The sequence below is a fragment of the Leopardus geoffroyi genome, chromosome A3 (genome assembly GCF_018350155.1).
Source record: "Leopardus geoffroyi isolate Oge1 chromosome A3, O.geoffroyi_Oge1_pat1.0, whole genome shotgun sequence".
NCBI classification, from domain to species: Eukaryota; Metazoa; Chordata; class Mammalia; order Carnivora; family Felidae; genus Leopardus; species Leopardus geoffroyi.
Genome location: NC_059336.1, coordinates 24618112 through 24637089, shown reverse-complemented (window position 1 = coordinate 24637089; position 18978 = coordinate 24618112). Strand labels below are relative to the sequence as shown.

The 18978-nt window shown below is 36.0% G+C and overlaps 1 protein-coding gene across 4 annotated transcripts in view; it reads left to right on the top strand.

Annotated features, from left to right (window-relative positions):
• ITCH (itchy E3 ubiquitin protein ligase) overlaps positions 1 to 18978 on the top strand; it is a 142936-nt gene that overhangs the window by 97332 nt on the left and 26626 nt on the right. For all 4 annotated transcript variants that reach the window (XM_045443679.1, XM_045443680.1, XM_045443682.1 and 1 more), the window contains 3 exons: positions 4474 to 4543; positions 9778 to 9862; positions 14140 to 14268. In XM_045443679.1, the coding sequence (XP_045299635.1) occupies positions 4474 to 4543; positions 9778 to 9862; positions 14140 to 14268 (284 nt within the window). The remainder of the gene's footprint in view (positions 1 to 4473; positions 4544 to 9777; positions 9863 to 14139; positions 14269 to 18978) is intronic.

Sequence of the window (18978 nt, the reverse complement as noted above, 5' to 3'; positions counted from 1 at the left end):
TGAATCATTTTGTAACATATGAAAATAAAGTTAACCTAATACATTGGTGCTCTAGGAGACTAAAGAAATTGGATTCCTTGTATGATTATTCTAAATATATTTTTCTGGTTTCAAAATTGTATTAACTTTGGTATGCAAACATCTCCTTTCTGGAAATGGTTTAAGTTTTACATATTTTCCTTTAGAGTAATATTGCAATAATAGCAAAAAGTTCACCAAAGTGTATTAACATTTTATTGTGTAGTCTTTGATGCTAGGAATTTTATAGTCTCTCAAATCATAAAGTATTACAGATCTTTTCTCTGAAGAAAGGAAAATGGTTCTTGGAGAAATTTGATTCTGTGTGCCAAACAAGAAGGATTTATTTGAGTAATACATAGAACTTAAACAGGAGAAAATCTCTCCAAGAGTTCAGGAGAAGCTGACCTGCTCCATTACCATTTCTTCCCTTTCACCAACATTGGTAGCATCCCTGTTAGAATACATCAGAGTAAAAGCCTGTCCTCTGTAGGCATTATTTTTCCCTCTTTTCTCCATATTCCTATCTATTTCTTGGATCTCATTACCATAATAGTTTTCATTCACTGATAGAGACAAATTCGTCTTTTTTTTTTTTTTTTTAATGTTTATTTATTTATTTTGAGAAAGAGAGAGAGAGAGACAGAAAGAGACAGCACAAGTGGGGCAGGGGCAGAGGGAGAGGGGGAGAGAGAATCCCAAGCAGGCTCCATGCTGTCACCGCAGAGCCCGACATGAGTCTTGATCTCACGAACTGTGAGATCATGACCTGAGCTGAAATCAAGAGTCAGATGCTTAACCAACTGACTGAGTAGCCCAGGTGCTCAGACAAATTCATCTTTTTCAGCAGCCTTCCCTTCGCTACCTGGTTTTGATTAAGATACTTTATTTCATATGACAATTTTTCCTTCCACCTTCTATAGGCAACTGTTACTGTATTTCTCTCCAGTGGTTTTAGATGTGAAATTAATTTGTCTTTTGTCTACCTTACCCTTTTCATTTTTTTTTTTTTCCCCTGTACTGTTTTACATCTTCCTTTCTTTCTAAATTATAATCACCTTTGGTATGCCTGGCCAAATTTCTTCTAGGTTTGAATGCCTAGCTTGCCTGCCTTCTTTAAAGCTATTTTCCAGGGGCGCCTGGGTGGCGCAGTCGGTTAAGCGTCCGACTTCAGCCAGGTCACGATCTCGCGGTCCGTGAGTTCGAGCCCCGCGTCAGGCTCTGGGCTGATGGCTCAGAGCCTGGAGCCTGTTTCCGATTCTGTGTCTCCCTCTCTCTCTGCCCCTCCCCCGTTCATGCTCTGTCTCTCTCTGTCCCAAAAATAAATAAACGTTGAAAAAAAAAAAATTAAAAATAAATAAATAAATAAATAAATAAATAAATAAAGCTATTTTCCACATGGGTGTCCAGTGGAAAGAGCATGGGCTTCAGAGTCAGACATAATGGGTTCGAATCCTGGTTCCACAGTTACTTTCTCTATATGACTTTGAGTAAGTTACTTAATCTCATCAAGACTCATTTACTTTAACTATTAATGTATGAAGATACTTCAGAGGGTTTTTTTGTTTTTTTGAGGTTTCTGTAAAATAAGGTTCCTAATATGGTTAGGACATAATAGATGCATAAAAATGTTAGTTTTCATTTTTTCTTTCCCTCATATCCACATTTTAAATGTGTGCTTTAGCTTACTTTTACAGTACTTCTTTTTTTTTTTTTTTTTTTTTTTTTTTAAGTTTATTTATTTTGGGAGAGAGAGAGAGTATGAGCAGGGGAGGGGCAGATAGAGGGGGAGAATTTCAAACAGACTCCAGGCTGTCAGCTCAGAGTCCAATGCAGGTCTTGAACCCACAAAAACTGTGAGATCATGACCTGAGCCAAAATCAAGAGTCAGATGATCAACCAATGAGCCACCCAGGTGCCCCAACAGTACATGATCTTTTAAGACATTCTTTTTAGAGACTGATTTAGCATATTTCCAGAACACCAACAATGTATATTGCTTCATTGTAAACTTCACCAGTTTGATACTTGGAGTCTTTGGAACTTTTCTTGAATTGCATCTTTTACCTCATTGTGCATGTTCTATTTTTTTTCTTTTCATTTTTCCCCCTCTTATCCAAAAGAATCTGACCATTTTCCTGAAATTTTCCTCTTGTTACAGAATACTTTTAAATCCTAACTTAAACAGCCTATTTTAGTTACCCTTAACATAGCTAGCAGTAACTAGCAGTAACTGAATAGCTAGCAGTAACTGAATTGAATGAATTGAACATTCTTAATATCAACTAAAAAAAGGGTGGGGTGGTTGGTGACATATTGCTGAGAAAGTCTGTTTTATTAAATGGCCTTTGTTCCAGGTCAATAGACTGTCATACACCTAGCTTCTTTTTTTTTTTTTTTTTTTTTTTTTTTTTTTTTTTTGAGAGAGAGAGAGAGAGAATGTATGAGCGGAGGGGTCTCAGGGAGGGGAGAGAATCTTAGCTAGGCTTCACACTCACTGGAGAGCCCAATATGGTGCTCAATCCCTGACCCTGGGATCATGACCTGAACTGAAATCAAGAGTCAGAATCTCAACTGACTGAGCCACCCAGACGCTCTGCATTTTTTTTTTTATTTTTATTTATTTTTATTTTTTTTTTTTATTTTTGGGACAGAGAGAGACAGAGCATGAACGGGGGAGGGGCAGAGAGAGAGGGAGACACAGAATCCGAAACAGGCTCCAGGCTCTGAGCCATCAGCCCAGAGCCTGACGCGGTGCTCGAACTCACGGACCGCGAGATCGTGACCTGGCTGAAGTCGGACGCTTAACCGACTGCGCCACCCAGGCGCCCCTGCATTTTTTTTAAAAGTAGGCTGCACACCCAACTCATTACCCCAAGATCAAGAGTCACACGCTCTACTGACTAAGCCAGCCAGGCATGCCCCTACACCTAGTATTTTTAACCTCAGAATGGAAATGATTGATGATGGAACATTGTATAATGGCTCTTCCTGGCCTGTGGTTTCAATATGTATGTCCCCAACTTATTTAACCAGAGAGAGCCAGTGGAATGGGCTAGGGTCTTAGAAAGTTATCAAAATAGTTTGTCATATGCCAGACTTTTCAGACATGTTCCATAACCAGGGTTCAGACCTTTTATGGTGTTTCTTCCTGGCCTCTCTGCGCTCACCCCTTTTCATAATTGTGTCTGTCTGGAGGAGCAAGGCCAATTCTTGACAGGTCTGTCTTCCAAGAGCTATTAAATCAGAAATAGAGTATCTCATATGCTTTAAAACTTTGACAGTTAACCCAGTTTCTGTAATAAGTCAATGACAAGGAGAAAAAAAAAAAAAACAGTAGGGGGAACTGCTATAAATCAAGACTTAAGAGATTCGGCCAAATGTAATGTGAGGACTTAATTAGTGATTGGGTATTAGAAAATAAAATTAACATAAATTCTTTGTTAGGTGTGATAAAAATATTATGGTATGTAAGATGTCCACAAATTTTAGAAAGACATAGGGGTAAAATGACTCAATGATTCAGCAAAGAAGAGAGGGATAAAAAGAAAATTTGGCAAAGTCTTGATAGTTGTTGAATCTTCATGCTGGACATATGGGGTTCACTTTCCTTATTTTACTTGTATATTTTTTTCTATTAATAATTTTTGTTTGAAAAGCAGTCTGTTATTTGCTTTTATCTTACTAAAGGAGAAAGGTTTTAACCAAATCTTCCTCTGAGAGACCATATATTATCTTCGCTTTATTATACATTTAAACCAGAACATACCCATTAACCCTGCATAGAGTCACTATGGCTTTTGCTTCTCTCTTACCAATGGTTGACTCCTTTTTCCAAATGATTTCCTTTTATCTAGCCAAACTTCTCTGTCTCCACCAATGTGGTCATTGGAAATAGAAATTTAAGAAGTCTTCTATACAGATCTAGGCTTGTCGACTTCCAAACTGGAATTCTTTCTTTTTACTCATCTGACAGCTTGTTCTTCCTGCTCCCCAACTCCCATGGTATATACAAATATACCATGTTTTGTATTTAATTCTCTTTGAGTTAGAAATACAAGGTTATTGTCAGCCATCCAGTGATTCTGAGTACTGTTTATAAATGACTCTTTGGGGATTTATATATTTCTCTAATTACTCATTTGTAGCCGAAGAAGAAAATGGTCCTTTGGGGTTGAGGATTATGTATTTGTAATATTTAAATTTCAAGTAATTTCAAGCATTAATGTTTACAAAGATTTTCTTTCTTTACCAGAGTGTATTGGCATTTATCCACTGACCATGTGACACATCTCTTAAGATGTGAACTCTGTAAGAGTGTGTTATGTTACATATGGCCGGAGAAGGACATACTAGAACTCATAACCTTGCTTTCAGGTTATCTGATTAAGTTGTTCATTATTTCACCTTTTTGTTGTTGTTGTTGTTGTTGTTGTTGTTGTTATTCTTTTTTAGAATCAGGATTTGTTTACTACATCGCAAAATAAAGAATTTGATCCCCTTGGTCCCCTGCCTCCTGGATGGGGTAAGTGACATGATTCTTTTTAATTGCATTTGGTCATTTTAAAAATCAGTTATTTATGGATGATAGCCTGTTCTTGCCTGAGTGAATGTCTGGAGGCTTTTTGGGTGTGTTAGTTTAATTCAGAGTGCCAAGTGGGTATTAAATTGCCCAAAAAGGCATTAAAGTTCAAGTTGACTTTCTTATTATAATTAACTTATATTGGAATTCAGAATTATTTTACTCTTTTAAAGGTTGAAAATATTTTGCTCACTTAGCAATAAAAAGAAATGGATTATTGATACAGCAATCTGAATGGACCTCAAGGGCATTATGCTTAGTGAAAAAAACTCAATCTTAAAAGATTACATACTGTATGATTCATTTTATGTAATATTTTCAAAATGACAAAATTACACAAGTGGAAAGCAGATTAGTAGTTGTCAGGAGCCAGAGCCAGTTGTAGGTGGGTACAAATACAGGAGTTAAGAATATAAGTAGTTCTTACATGGTGGTGAAATAGTTCTGTATCTTAATCATGGTAGTAATTACACAAGTCTATATATATGGGTTAAAAGTGCACAGAACTATACATTCGTATTAATGAATTCAACTTAAAAATTGGTGAAAATGGAATAAACTCTAGAGTTAACAGTAACATACCAGTGTCAGTTTCCTGATTTCGATAGCGTACTATGGTTGTATAAGATCTTACCATGGGGAAAAACTGGTGAAGGATCTGTGAGATTCTTGGAATGATTTATGCAACATCCTGTAATAATTATCTCAAAATAAAAAGCTTAAATATTTTGACCACATTTATGCTTCTAAAACACTGTTCATGGGTGCCTGGGTGGCTCAGTCTGTTGAGCGTCCGACTCTTCATTTCGGCTCAGGTCATGATCTCATGATGGTATCAAGCCCCTGCACTGACAGCAGGGAGTCTGCTTGGGATTCTCTCTCCCCCACCTGTGCGTGCGTGTGTGTGCATGCACGCGTGTGCTTTCTCTCTTTCACAAAATAAACTAAAAAAATAAAAACTGTTCAGAGCGGGTGAGTTGATGTAATCTTGAAAGAAAGTGAAAAAGGGAACATCTTATGCTGGTGACATTGTGCCTTGCGCTGGTGGACATGGCATGTTCTATTAATTCAACTTTGTTAATAGATTTTAAGATGGGCCTACTCTACCAATTTTGTTTTATAGTATTATATAAGTCATAGCATAGTAGCAAGGTTCCAGAATAAACATGGCTTCATAGTTTTGCATGGAAGCTGAAGAGAGTTTAGAAAGTAGAAAACAGCAAACCCATTTATGGAACTACTTGAAGTTTTATCTTTAAGAGCCACAGATATTTCATAATTTGGGGACTAAATTCCAAAATTAATATTTCTAGATAGTCTTGTTGGGAGGCACTGGCCTTTAAAATACATTGCTCTAGCATTACTTTATTGAGGAATGGAGAAAAAAAATGATGTGTCAACATCACATGAATCTGGACAGTAAATGATACTGAATACTGTGAGAAGCCCCATTGCTCTTAGAGTTATTTATCTTTAGCACTCTTGTGAGGCAGATAAAAAATGTAATAGATCATACTTATAATTGTTATTGCTATTATCGTGTAACAAAGGGAGGGCATATGAAAGTGAACTGTGAATTTCTGTTTCACCAAAGCCTGGCAGTATGATAAGGAGTCTTGTGTGTGAGTTTCAGAGTGGAGAATACATGGTTGGTATGAAGTACTTTAGAAAAGGGGATGTTGCCTTTATGAAGCATATTGAACTAGACCTGTCAGATTGCATTCCTACACATGGATGATTTTCCCAGCTTTATTTCTAGAATTGTCATATGTCCATGTTACAGAGGAGAAATTGATGCACTGAAAAGATATATCTGAAGGTCATGTGTTATCCTCTTAATTTTATTGCAAATAAACCATGACCCATTTAGCTTTTGTCAGAAGCACAGACCGTTTTACTCCTTCTCGAGAGCAGCTGTAGGAAAAAATGGCCCCTTGCCCATAGAAGCATGAATTGTTGGCTGTGTTGCCTTTATTCAAAAAAGCTTTTCCTGCAGGTTGGTGCCTTTTGTATTTATTATTATCTTAATCACTAGGATCCTTCTCATTTTCACTTTAGCCAACAACACTTCCCTAAAATACTGCCTCTAAAGACCCAATCCCAGGTTACCCAAGTTATCAGAATCTTGGCTTGCTTATTTTACATTCTGCTTATTTTTATGTTTCACACTTCAGAAATTGAGGTATACCCCTCCTCCTAAATGAGTTTATGATCACCCTGTTACTTAGAACACTGCTTCATGACTCTCTGCCTTTGGGGCACATGCCTTATTTGTGGAACCAGTGACAACATTGGTATATTGTAACAGATGAAACTCTACCTGACATATCCTCAGGATTGACCTAGGAAATAAAACCCCAACTTACAGCCTGTGTTTACATTCTGAAATTGACAGCATTATTTTTGTGACACAATATGTATTTTATTTTATTTTACTTTTTTAATTATTTTATCTTGAGAGAGAGAGCAAGGCGCCCCGACATAATATGTATTTGAAATCCAGCCTCCTCACCCTTTCAGACTTTTTTGTGCTTGGACTAGACATTACTGCCTCACAAGCTGACAGTGAAGAATTTTTAATACATGCAAACTAAAGAGGCTGGAGTACAAAGAATGCTTTGGTTCAACAATGTAGTCTAATAGGGCTTTGTATAACTGGTTTTACCCATCAAGTCTAAAGATATTTTCTTATTTTGAGACTTGCTGTGAAAGAATATGTAGAACAGCAATAAGCTTCTGTTTTTTACTGTTTTATTCAAGTCAAGAAGTACTCTGATCTGCATTCAGGTTTGATGTTCAGTAATCTCAGTATTGTTTATCATGTGACTTCTTTCAACAAAGGAAGAAATCAACTCTACAGCCCAGTACTCTCATTAAAAGCAGATGAGCCTTCAGTTTGCAAGTGCATCCACCTTTTTGAATTTTGTTTTTCAGTTTGTTCCAAGAATTGCTGGTATCAGCAGTGTATACTTAGAACATAGATAGAAAATCAGTTTTCTATTAAATTTATCCTGCCTCATGTTAACTTTTGAAGAGAAAATTGCTCATCCTGAAATCTGAACTTATATGGCAGCTGTACACTTAGGGTATTACTTTTAGATTTAAAAAAATTACTTCAAAATTATTTGAACACAAAAAAAGTACAGATTTTGCAAATATATTTAAAATTTTTAAATTTAATATGTCTGCCAAGAATATTAACTAATATTATCGTGTAGCCAGCTATAGCACTGTGGATGCTTCTTTTTGCTTCAGAGACAGACTTAAAGTTGGTTACATTTTACACTGAAAATGCCATGAGCAGCAAGGCCAGTATTAATATTCACAATGTATCACAAGATGCAGAATCCCGTTTGTCTGTATATTATGCACACTTGGGGTTCTATTTCCATTTTAGGCTCAAATGATGTAGAAAGTACCTGAGATGTCAGGATGAGGTTCATGATACTCACCAGCATACCCCTTCTAACCTCACATATCCTTACTCTACTCAAAATCATGAAATTAGTGCTGGAGATATAGTTAAAAGTTACCACATACTAACTTGACATAGCTATATAATTAGGCCTAAGATTTGTCCTGCAATAACTTGCTTAGAGAATGATTCAAGGGACCTAAATGTTACTTGAAAAATAGATATCAATTTTTCAAACCATATGAAATTAAAAATGGCTTTATCAGCTTGGGATTAATCTTAAAATTTTGTTTGAAATTGTTAACTTTTTAGAAACTATGTTTTTTTAATGTTGGAATCCATTCTATATTCTTTACTACTTCACTTAATTCATTTTGAGACATCAAAAAAAAATTCAGGTACAGGAATTATCTTTTGATGAAGAATTAATTAGTAATAGAACAGAGAAGTCAATAGTTCAAAACAACAGAGCTTAAAATTTTTTAAACTATTTGGTTATTAAAAGAGAAAATGATATCTGCATGTCTTCTAAGCCCTAATGAGAAAGCTCAGGGATACAGGGAAAATTTTGTAGGACGGGGTAAGAAAACAAGAAGAATCCTAAATAAAGCAAGAGGCAGACAGGGAAAGAAGTAGCAGTTTCAAAGCCAATATATTAAAGAACTGAGCACTCTGTCCAGCCTTTGTGTAGAAAGTAGGATTTGGAAACCGAGTGTATTAAAGAACAGAGTATATTTTGGAACACTGTCTTCCCTAGTTGAATAATGCCTAACAATTAACAAAGAAACAAGTTGTGTCCCCCAACCATTATTATTTTAAGAAATGAGTTGATGGGGTATGCAAAAAAAATCCCTGAATAGAGACCTGAGTTTCCATTCTCTCACTGCTACTTAGTTCTGAGATTTTGGGCAGATCACTTAACCTATCCAAGTTTCCTTATCTTCCAGATAAACTGAAACCGTCTACTCCTGGGACTGTTAAGGATAAAATGAGGTCATGTATGAAAAGTTAAAACGTTAATTATTCTTGCTGCCTTTGGTTAGATTGAACAGAAAGGTCCTGGGGACAGGACATTGTGAATTAAATCTATTCAGTTTCTAGGCTGTAATGATATTTTTATGACTCTAGCAAGTATATGAATTTAATACTCAAAGAATAAATCAAATCTTTTAAAGTTGTGATTTAAAAACTACAGGGGCCCCTGGGTGGCTTAGTCAGTTAAGTGTCCATCCAACTTTTGGTTTCAGCTCAGGTCATGATCTCACAGTTTGTGAGTTAGAGCCCTATGTCCAGCTCTGTGCTGAGAGTGTGGAGCCTGCTTGGGATTCTTTCTCTCTGCCCCTTCCCTTCTTTTGTACTTTCTCTCAAAAATAAATAAACATTAAAAATTAAAAAAAAATTTTTTTTAATGCTTATTTATTTTTGAGAGAGAGAGACAGAGCATGAGCAGGGGAGGGGCAGAGAGAGACACACACACACACACACACACACACACAGAATCTGAAGCAGGCTCCAGGCTCTCAGCTGTCATCACAGAATCTGACACGGGGCTTGAACTCACGAGCTGTGAGATCATGACCTGAGCCAGACCTGAGCCTGAAGTCAGACGCTTTACTGACTGAGCCACCCAGGTGCCTCCCCGCCCCCATTTTAACTACAAAATCCATGCAATGACAAATGGGCAAATTCAGCACATTTTATTTTACTTTGTAGAAGACTATGCCAACTCTAACACTTCACTTTTTTTTTTTTTTTTTTTAAGAGAAGAGAACAGACAGCAATGGTAGAGTATATTTTGTCAACCACAACACTCGTATTACACAATGGGAGGACCCCAGAAGTCAAGGGTAAGAAACTTTCAGTTACTAGTATATAGATAACCTCTTAAATATTGTACCCTGTTTCTGACTCAGTTATAAGAAAAATCAAGTTATGTGTTCTTTCCCCAAAGTTCTTAAACATTGCTCACCCATATACTTTAGAAAGAGAAAAAATTATATGATTTCATGTAATGAATGTGGCTTTCTTGAGAGTAGGGGAAAGAGCTCTCTGGTATATATAAATATACTGTGTATCCAAAGATTCTTATTTATAATTAGTAAGACTAGATTACTAATTCTAAAGCAGGGTTTTGCAACCTGGGATCACTGGACACAATTCAGGGAATATGTGACTTAGGAGGGAATAAATACAGATTCAGTTTTACTAACCTTTACCTGAAATCAAGGGTCTCCTTCTGTTGTGATTGTAAACTGTAACCCTAGTAGAATTAGCAATGCCTAGAATTTTGCCATCATAGAAATCCTAGGTTTTTAATACCATATTGCAGTTGTTATAGTTATCTCAGAATACTGTTTACATAGATCATTGCAGGAACTTGCTAGTCAATATAGTAATGAAGAGACACATACTATTATTACAAATTTGTCTTCTGTTATTGAAGTATGGTTGACATAAAATATTCTCTTAGTTTCAGGTGTAGAACATAGTCATTTGACATTTATATACATTATGAAATTATTACCACAATAAATCTCGTTATCTTCCTTCACCATACAAAGTTATTACGACATTACTGACTATATTCCCTTTGCTGTACTTGACATCCCTGTGACTTATTTTATAATTGGAAATTTGTATCTCAAAGATGAATTTCTTTTTAAAGTTTTGGTAACTGTGTATATACTTGCTTTTTTCTTTGTAGCATTATTAATAGTATACATATTAGTTTGCTAAAGCTGCCTTAACAAAGTACCACAAATTAAGTGGCTTCAACAATAGAAGTTAGTATCATAGTCCAGGAAGCAGGGTGTAGGCAGAGCTTTCCTCCCTCCGAAGGTACTAGAGAAGGATTTGTTCCAGACCCTTCTCCTAGTTTCTGATAGTTTGGTTTGTGGCAGCACAGCTGCAGTTTTCACATAGCATTCTTCAGGTCTGCATGTCTCAGTGTCCAAATATCCCCTTTTTATAAGGATACCAGCCGTATTGGATAATGGCCCACTGTACTCTAGTATGATCTCATCTTAACTAATTATGTCTGCAATGACCCTGTTTCCAAATAAGGTCACATTCTGAGGTACTGAGGGTTAGTACTTCAATGTAGGAATTTGCAGGTGGACACAGTTCAGCTTATAATAAAATCTAATGTGCGTTTATCAGACCACCTGAGGGTTCCACTCTGCAAGGAATTGAGGTTCTATAAATGGAACTTCTATAAAGTCAGAGAGCAGTCTCCACGAGATTGTTCTTACTTCACACCAACTGGGTACGAATTCAGGGGTTCCCACAACCACTTTCAGGTTTGATAACTCACTTGAGAGACTAGAACTCACTGAAGCTTGTTATACTCACAGGTACATTTATTGCAGGCAAAGGGTACAAATTACGGCCAACAGAAGGAAGAGATATAAGGGCAGAATGGGAGAGGATTCCAAACACCCAGAATTGATGTGAAACAGTATGCATGGAGTATTGCCAACCAGGGAATCTCCTTAGTCTCTGATATCCAAAGTTTTTATTGGGACTCCCGTCACATACTGCCTGCTTAGCTAACCTTTAGTCTCCAGCCCTTCCCCAGAGTTTGAGCTAATATAGTATCTTCGGTTTCTAGTTACTCCAGAGGTTGAAACTGATATGGGGTGTCCCAAAGCCTCCATCATAAATCACATTGTTGACAGTCTGGTGTTCACAGTTCCCAAGCAAACAAAGATACTCATGACAGGCAGGACATTCCAGAGGCCTGGAGATCACCAGTAGTGGAGCACAGAGGCCAGATCTCTCTTTTGGTCTAATTTATTCTTCACGCATTCTCTTCCTGAAAGTTTTAAGAAAAACTATTTCTGGATACTAACGAATCAACATTTTTTATATTGTTGTGATATTTAACTTAAATATTTCAATTTCCCAAAAAGGAATAATTAAGAATTTCAAAGGTAACATTTTAAATTGCTCTTTAAAATTCTCTCTTGAAGGACAGAATAGACCGTGTAACCTTTCTGTAATTTGCTACCATATTTTGTTCTTCCTTGGACCTTTAAAGTTTTAGAACTAAAGTGAGAATCATATTTTAATAAATAATACAAATGACCCAGTTCTATCCAGCTTGTTGTGTTTTCAAGACAACTTGTTACTGAGCCTATCTTGCAAATATAATTCTAGCAAATAAGTGTTACCTTTAAAAAATTCTTGGTAGTCTATTTTATCTGACATTTCTATTCAGTTCTGTGAATAAAGCGAAATGTTCTTAACCCTTTGACATAGTTTACAAAATACTGTTCTAGAGAGTGGTTCTCGGCCTTTGTTTTTCTGAAGTACACTTGATGAAAATGACAATCCTGCAGTAATAGTGGCTCTCTAAAACCAGTCAGCTTAAATACCTCCAACCCCTCCCTTTCTTCCTTTCTGATGAGAAGTTGAACATTTCTAGTTTTTTCTCTCTCACTAAACCCAACAGATGAGAAAATTGGAGCTATTACATCTAACTAGCAAAAAAGACTGGCTGCCGATAGGACAATACACAAACAACAAAGGAAGTGTTCACTGGTTCCCTACCCATTGTAGTGTAATATTAAAATTTTTTTCAATGTTTTTTTATTTTAGAGACAGAGCATGAGCAGGAGATGGGCAGAGAGAGAGAGAGAGGGAGACACAGAATCTGAGGCAGGTGCCAGGCTCTCAGCTGTCAGCACAGAGCCCAACGCACGGCTCAAACCCATGAACCATGAGATCATGACCTGAGCTGAAATTGGATGCTTAACCGACTGAGCCACCCAGGCACCCCTAGTATAATACTGTAAAATGTAAACATTTCTGGGGTGCCTTGGTGGCTCAATTGGTTGCGTGTATGACTCTTGATTTCGGCTTAGGTCATCATCCTAGGGTCATGGGATCAAGCCCCGCATTGGGCTTCATGCTGAGGGTAGAGCTTCCTTGGGATCTATCTCCCTCTGCCCCTCTCCCCTACTCACGTGCTTGCTCTCTCTAAAAAATAAGAACGTAAAAATTTCTTAGGTTCACTAGTAAGCAGTTTTGAATAGTTATGCTAGTGGTTTGATTATTTTAATGTGTAACAAAAATTCACTGTTGCCTTCTAATCTGGTTTCTGTTTTAAAACATGTGGTATTGCAGGGTGGGAAGTTGTTACCAGACTGAAAAAGTTGATAAATGCTATGCTAGCAGTATGAAGGAAGTACTTTGAGAGACCCAAAGATAATGAGTAGTAAGAGGAATACTCATAGTTAACAATTTGAAGGCTTACTATGTGCCAACATTTTTTACTTGTATTGTCTCATTTATTCCTCTTACAGTCTTATTACACAGACGTTCTTAACAAACTGAAGTTTAGACAGATTAAGCGAAGTCTAATGATAGTTATCAAAGTGGTTAGAAATACTTATAAAGAACAGTTGAGTTGCCTTAACAAAGGGATGATTAAGATATTCTGGACAAGGGGAAAGGCTTCACTTGGAGGTGTGACTGATCATGTCTTATTTAGGGAAATGGTGGGTAGCACTACACTGAAACCACAGGGTTTGTGAAAGGGAGTTGGAGGTAGAATGCAGGGTTAAACCTGAAAGGGAATGTTGAGGGCAGAGTGAGTGCCAGGTGTTGGAGTTCAGGGCTCCTTGCTAGCGGTGAACAATGGATATAACTTTAAGGAGAGAACAAATTTGATCGGATCTCCGTTTTAGTATTCTGTCAGCAGTATGAAGTATGTGTAGGACCAGAGTGAGACTAGAGGCAGGAAAACCAGTTTGGTGGCTGCTGTGAAAGTTGAGAAGAGAGATGAATAATGCCGAGGTAAAGATGTTCTTGGGGATTGAAAACAGTAATGAATATGAGGCTTCAAAAGCAGAATGGGCAGAACTTGGTTACCAAAAGATGTTTAGGTGGCTTATTGGAATATAGGCTAATTAGATAGCTGAAAACTGAGTAGTGGTTCCATGAACCCATTAACAGGTTTAACATGCTTGTAGGATATCTAGAGAAGTCTAGTAAACTACGGGGAACACTGGACTAAATGATCTAAATGATGCTCCATTTATGGGTAATTTTTGTTTTGTGTACTTGGGAAACAAACAGCTCTTCAACACTTTTTATTTGTATTTTTTCCTACGTTTTGTAGTCAATTAAATGAAAAGCCCTTACCTGAAGGCTGGGAAATGAGATTCACAGTAGATGGAATTCCATATTTTGTGGACCACAACAGAAGAACAACCACCTATATTGATCCCCGCACTGGAAAATCTGCTCTGTAAGTTTTCTAAACATTGTAGATTAAAAGTAAAACTGATTACTGAGATTTTGTTATAAAGATTTTAATTAGCAAGAAGTGCAAATCTTACTGTTTCGTGAGTTGGCTTGCCCACAGGCCATTGTCCACTAAATATTTTGTATTTTTATTGTCCTCTTGAATAATTTCTCCTAGAGACCTTTCATATTTGTTATCGGTTCACACAGCACTAAAAAGACTATTTAAAAATTATCAGTACAATACTGCTCACCAATTAATCCCTGATATCTGATGCCTGCTTTCTTTCATTTCCATTACCTCTAACTTAAAAGTTCCTGTTACTTTGTTTTTTTCTTTTCCTTTTTTGAAAAGTAACTTTGTGTTTAGTTCTGCTTAATGTGTTTTGTTTAAGGTATTTTTGTGTGTGTGGCAAAGTACATTCACTTTGTTGCACAACCATCAATACCATCCATCTCCAGAACATTTTTATTACCCCATACTGGAACTCTGTACCCATTAAACCATAACTTTCCTGTCTTCTTCGTCCCTCAGCCCCTGATAACTACTGTTATACTTTCTGCCTCTATGAATTTGATTACTCATATAAGTGGAATCATATGGTATACGCGCTTTGTGACTGACTTATTTCACTTAGTATTGTCTCCAGGGTTCATCTGCGTTACAGTTTGTATCAGAATTTCACTACTTTTTAATGCAGAATAATATTTTATTATGTGTGTATACCACATTTTATTTATCCATCTGTTCATGGATTTTTGGGTTGTTTCCATCTTTTGACTAATGTGAGTAATGCAGCAATGAATGTGAGTGTACAAATAATCTGTTCAGGCTATTGCTTTCACTTCTTTTGTGTATATATTCAGAAGTGGAATTACTGGGTCAATGGTAATTCTGGGTTTTTGTTTGTTTGTTTGTTTTTGATTTTGGGTTTTTTTTTTCTTTTGAGGCACTTCCAGACTGTTTTCCAAAGTGGGTACACCATTTTGCATTGCCACCAAAAGTGCACACAGGTTCCAGTTTTTCCACATCCACACCAACGGTTGTTACTTTCTGTTTGCTTGATTTTTAAAAATGTCAACTTCAGGGAATGAAGTAGCTCATGTGCTGATTGACCAAATATTTGTGTATCTTCTTTGAAGAAATGTCTATTCAACTTCTTTGCCCATTTTTTGAATCCGGTTGTTTGGTTTTTTTATTGTTGAATTTCAGAAGTTCTTTATATTCTGGCTATTAATCCCTTGTCAGATACATCATTTGCAAATATTTTCCCTATTCTGTGCATTCACTAAAGTGTTAGCTCTTAGATGTAGGTTTTGGGTCCATTTTTAGTTAATTTTTATTCATGGTGTTAGCAAAGGGTCTGACTTCTTTTTTTTAGCAAGTAGATATCCAATTTTCCCAACACCATTTGTTGAAAAGACCATCTTTTTCCCCATTGAATGGTCTTGGCACCCTTGTCAAGAATCTTTTGACCATGTATACGCAAAAGTTTATTTCTGGACTTTCTATTCCATTGGTCAGTATGTCTGTCTTTATCCTAGTACCATATTGTTTTGATTACTATAGGTTTTACTAAATTTTGAACTCATCCAAGTTCTTTTTTGATATTGCTTTGGCTTTTCAGGATCCCTTTAGATTTCATATGATTTTAGGATAGATTTTTCTATTGTTGCAAAAAAATGTCACTGTGATTTTGATAGAGATTGCATTGAATTTGTAGTTCTCTTGGGTTTGTTTTGACATCTTAACAGTAGTACATCTTCTAAGCCATGAACATAGGGTGTCTTTACATTTATTTGTTTTCTTTAATTTCTTTCACCAATGTTTTTGTAGTTTTCCAGTGTCCAAGTCTTTTACCTCCTAGGTTTAGTTTATTCATAAGTGGGTTTTTTTTTTTTTATGCTATTTGTAAATGGACTGGTTTTCTTAACTTTCTTTTCAGATTATTGATAGTGTATAGAAATGCAACTGATTTTTGTGTTGTTTTGTATTCTACTTTGCTCAGTGTACCTACTCTAGTAGTTTTTTTTGTCTGGAATCTTTAGATTTTCTTAATATAAGATTATACAGTCTTCAAACAAAGATAAATTTTACTTCTTCCTTTACAATTTAGATGTCTTTTGTTTCTTTTCCTTGCCTTTCTTCAGGGCAAGAAACTCTGGCTAGAACTTCTAATATTATGTTGAATGGAAGGGAAAGCAGGCATCCTTGCCTTGTTCCTGACCTTTGAGGGAAAGCTTTCATTTGATGTCAGCTGTGGGATTTTCATATATGGCCCTTATATTGAGGTAGTTTCCTTCTAGTCCTAGTTTGTTGAGTATTTTTTACCATAAAAGGATGTTAAATTTTGTCAAATGATTTTTGGAGTTTTTTTGCCTCGAGATGATCATGTGGGTTTGTTTTTTTTTTTGTTTTTTTTTTTTTTTTGGTGTTTGTTACTAATGTATGCTGTATAGGATTGATTTTTCACATGTTAAACCATCCTTGTATCCCAAGAGCAAATCTTGCCACTTGGTCAAAGAGATTAAAATATTAATCCTTTTAATATACTAGTGAATTCAGTTTGGTAATATTTTGTTGAGGACTCTTACATCAGTGTTTGTAAGAAGTACTGGTCAGTAGTTTTCTTGTAGTGTCTCTGGGCACAGTTAGTCTCTCATTACTTCTTAATTTTATAATTTCTGCTTATTAAAAACCTTCATGTTTAAAGCAAAAACCAGAAATTCAGGCCAATTGGGTATTAACAAAATTGAAATTTATTTAGATATGTTAAGTAAATAATAGATACTTTTGTATCATTCATTTTTTGTTTCAGTTAAGTTTGGGTACATATAACAGAAAACCATAAAACCATAGTGTTTTATTTAGGATACAAATATATTTCTTTCCATCATTGAGCACACTGTTAATAATCCTTGGCTCAATGAAGTCATGAGAAATTAGAAAACATATTGTACTTAATGATAATAAAAACACAACATATCACAATTTATGGGGTTTAAAAAAAATCATCCTCAGGGTGCCTGGGTGGTTTAGTCGGTTAAGCGTCTGACTTCAGCTCAGGTCATGATCTCACACTCCGTGAGTTCGAGCCGTGCGTCAGGCTCCGTGCTGACAGCTCAGAGCCTGGAGCCTGCTTTGGATTCTGTGTCTCCCTCTCTCTCTGCCCCTCCCCTGCTCATGCTCTGTCTCTCTCTGTCTCAAAAATAAAAAATAAAAACATTTAAAAAAAATCATCCTCAGAGGAAAATATATTGCTTTATATAGGATTAGATTATAAATAAGAAAGGTATAAAATCAGTGATCACTGCTTTCACCTTAAGAATCTAGAAAAAAAATTTAAGCCCCAAATAAGCACAAGAAAGGAAATAAGCATAAAAGCAGATATTAATGAAATGAAAACGAAACAGTAGAGAAGTCAGAGCTACAAGTTGGATCTTGGAGAAGATTAATAATAATCCCAGGATGCCTGCGTGGCTCAGTTGGTTGGGTGTCCAACTCTTGGTTTCTGCTCAGGTCATAATCTCATGGTTCACGAGTGTGAGCCACGTGTTCAGGCTCTGTACTGACAGCAGAGAGCCTGCTTGGGATTCTCTCTCCCTCTCTCTCTGGTCCTCCCCTACTTTCTCAAATAAATATATAAACATTAAAAAATAATATCAGTAACCCCTAGTACACCTGAGGATGAAAAAAAACCATAAATTACTAATATGAAAGTGAAAGAAGGACATCACTACCTATCCTACACACATTGAAAGATAACAAAGTGTGTACTTCAACAACTTTATGCCAAGAAATTAGATATTTTAGGTCAAATGGGCAAATGCCTGGAAAGATACAAGTTACCAAAATGAACACAAGAAGAAATAGTAAATCTAAATAACCCTATATCTAGTAAAGAAATTGAATTCATAATTAAACAGTTTCCCACAAAGAAAGGTCTGAGCTAGATGGCTTCCACTGGTAAATTTTATCAAAACTATGAGTAATAAATAATATCAATCCTATTCAATTTTTTTCATAAAATATAAGCAATTGGAACACTTCCCAACTCATTTTATGAGGCTCCTATAAGTCCTGATGGCAAAATCAAACAAGAATAGTATAAAAAAATTACTGGCTAATATTTCTATGAACATAGGTATAAAAATCTTTAACAAAATAATGGCAAATTAAATCCAGCAAACTATAAAAAGGATATTACATTATCATATCAAATTTATTCCAGGATAGCAAGATTGGTTTAATATACAAAAACCAATCGATATAATTCACTACATAAACATATTAAAGGAGAAAAATCATCATTTCAAGAAAGCACTTGGGAAAATAAAATGCCAGTTTATGATAAACTCTCAGCTGCCTTGGAAACTTTGATACATCATCTCAATGATAAAATACCTCTTAAGAGCAAGAATAAGACAATAGCTACTATCACTACTGCTTTCACCATTGAATTGGTAGTTCTATGAATTAAGAGAAAGAAATACAAGATAGATTGAGGGCACCTGGATGGCTTAGTCAATTAAGCATCCAACTTGATTTTGGCTCATTGAGCCTGGTGTCGTGCTCTGCACTGAGCGGGGAGCCTGCTTGGGATTCTCTCCCTCTCTCTCTCTTCCCCCCACCCCCGAAAATACATAAGTAAACATTTTTTTTAAGAATTATTTTTTAAAGTTTATTTATTTATTTTGAGAGAGTGCACACGTG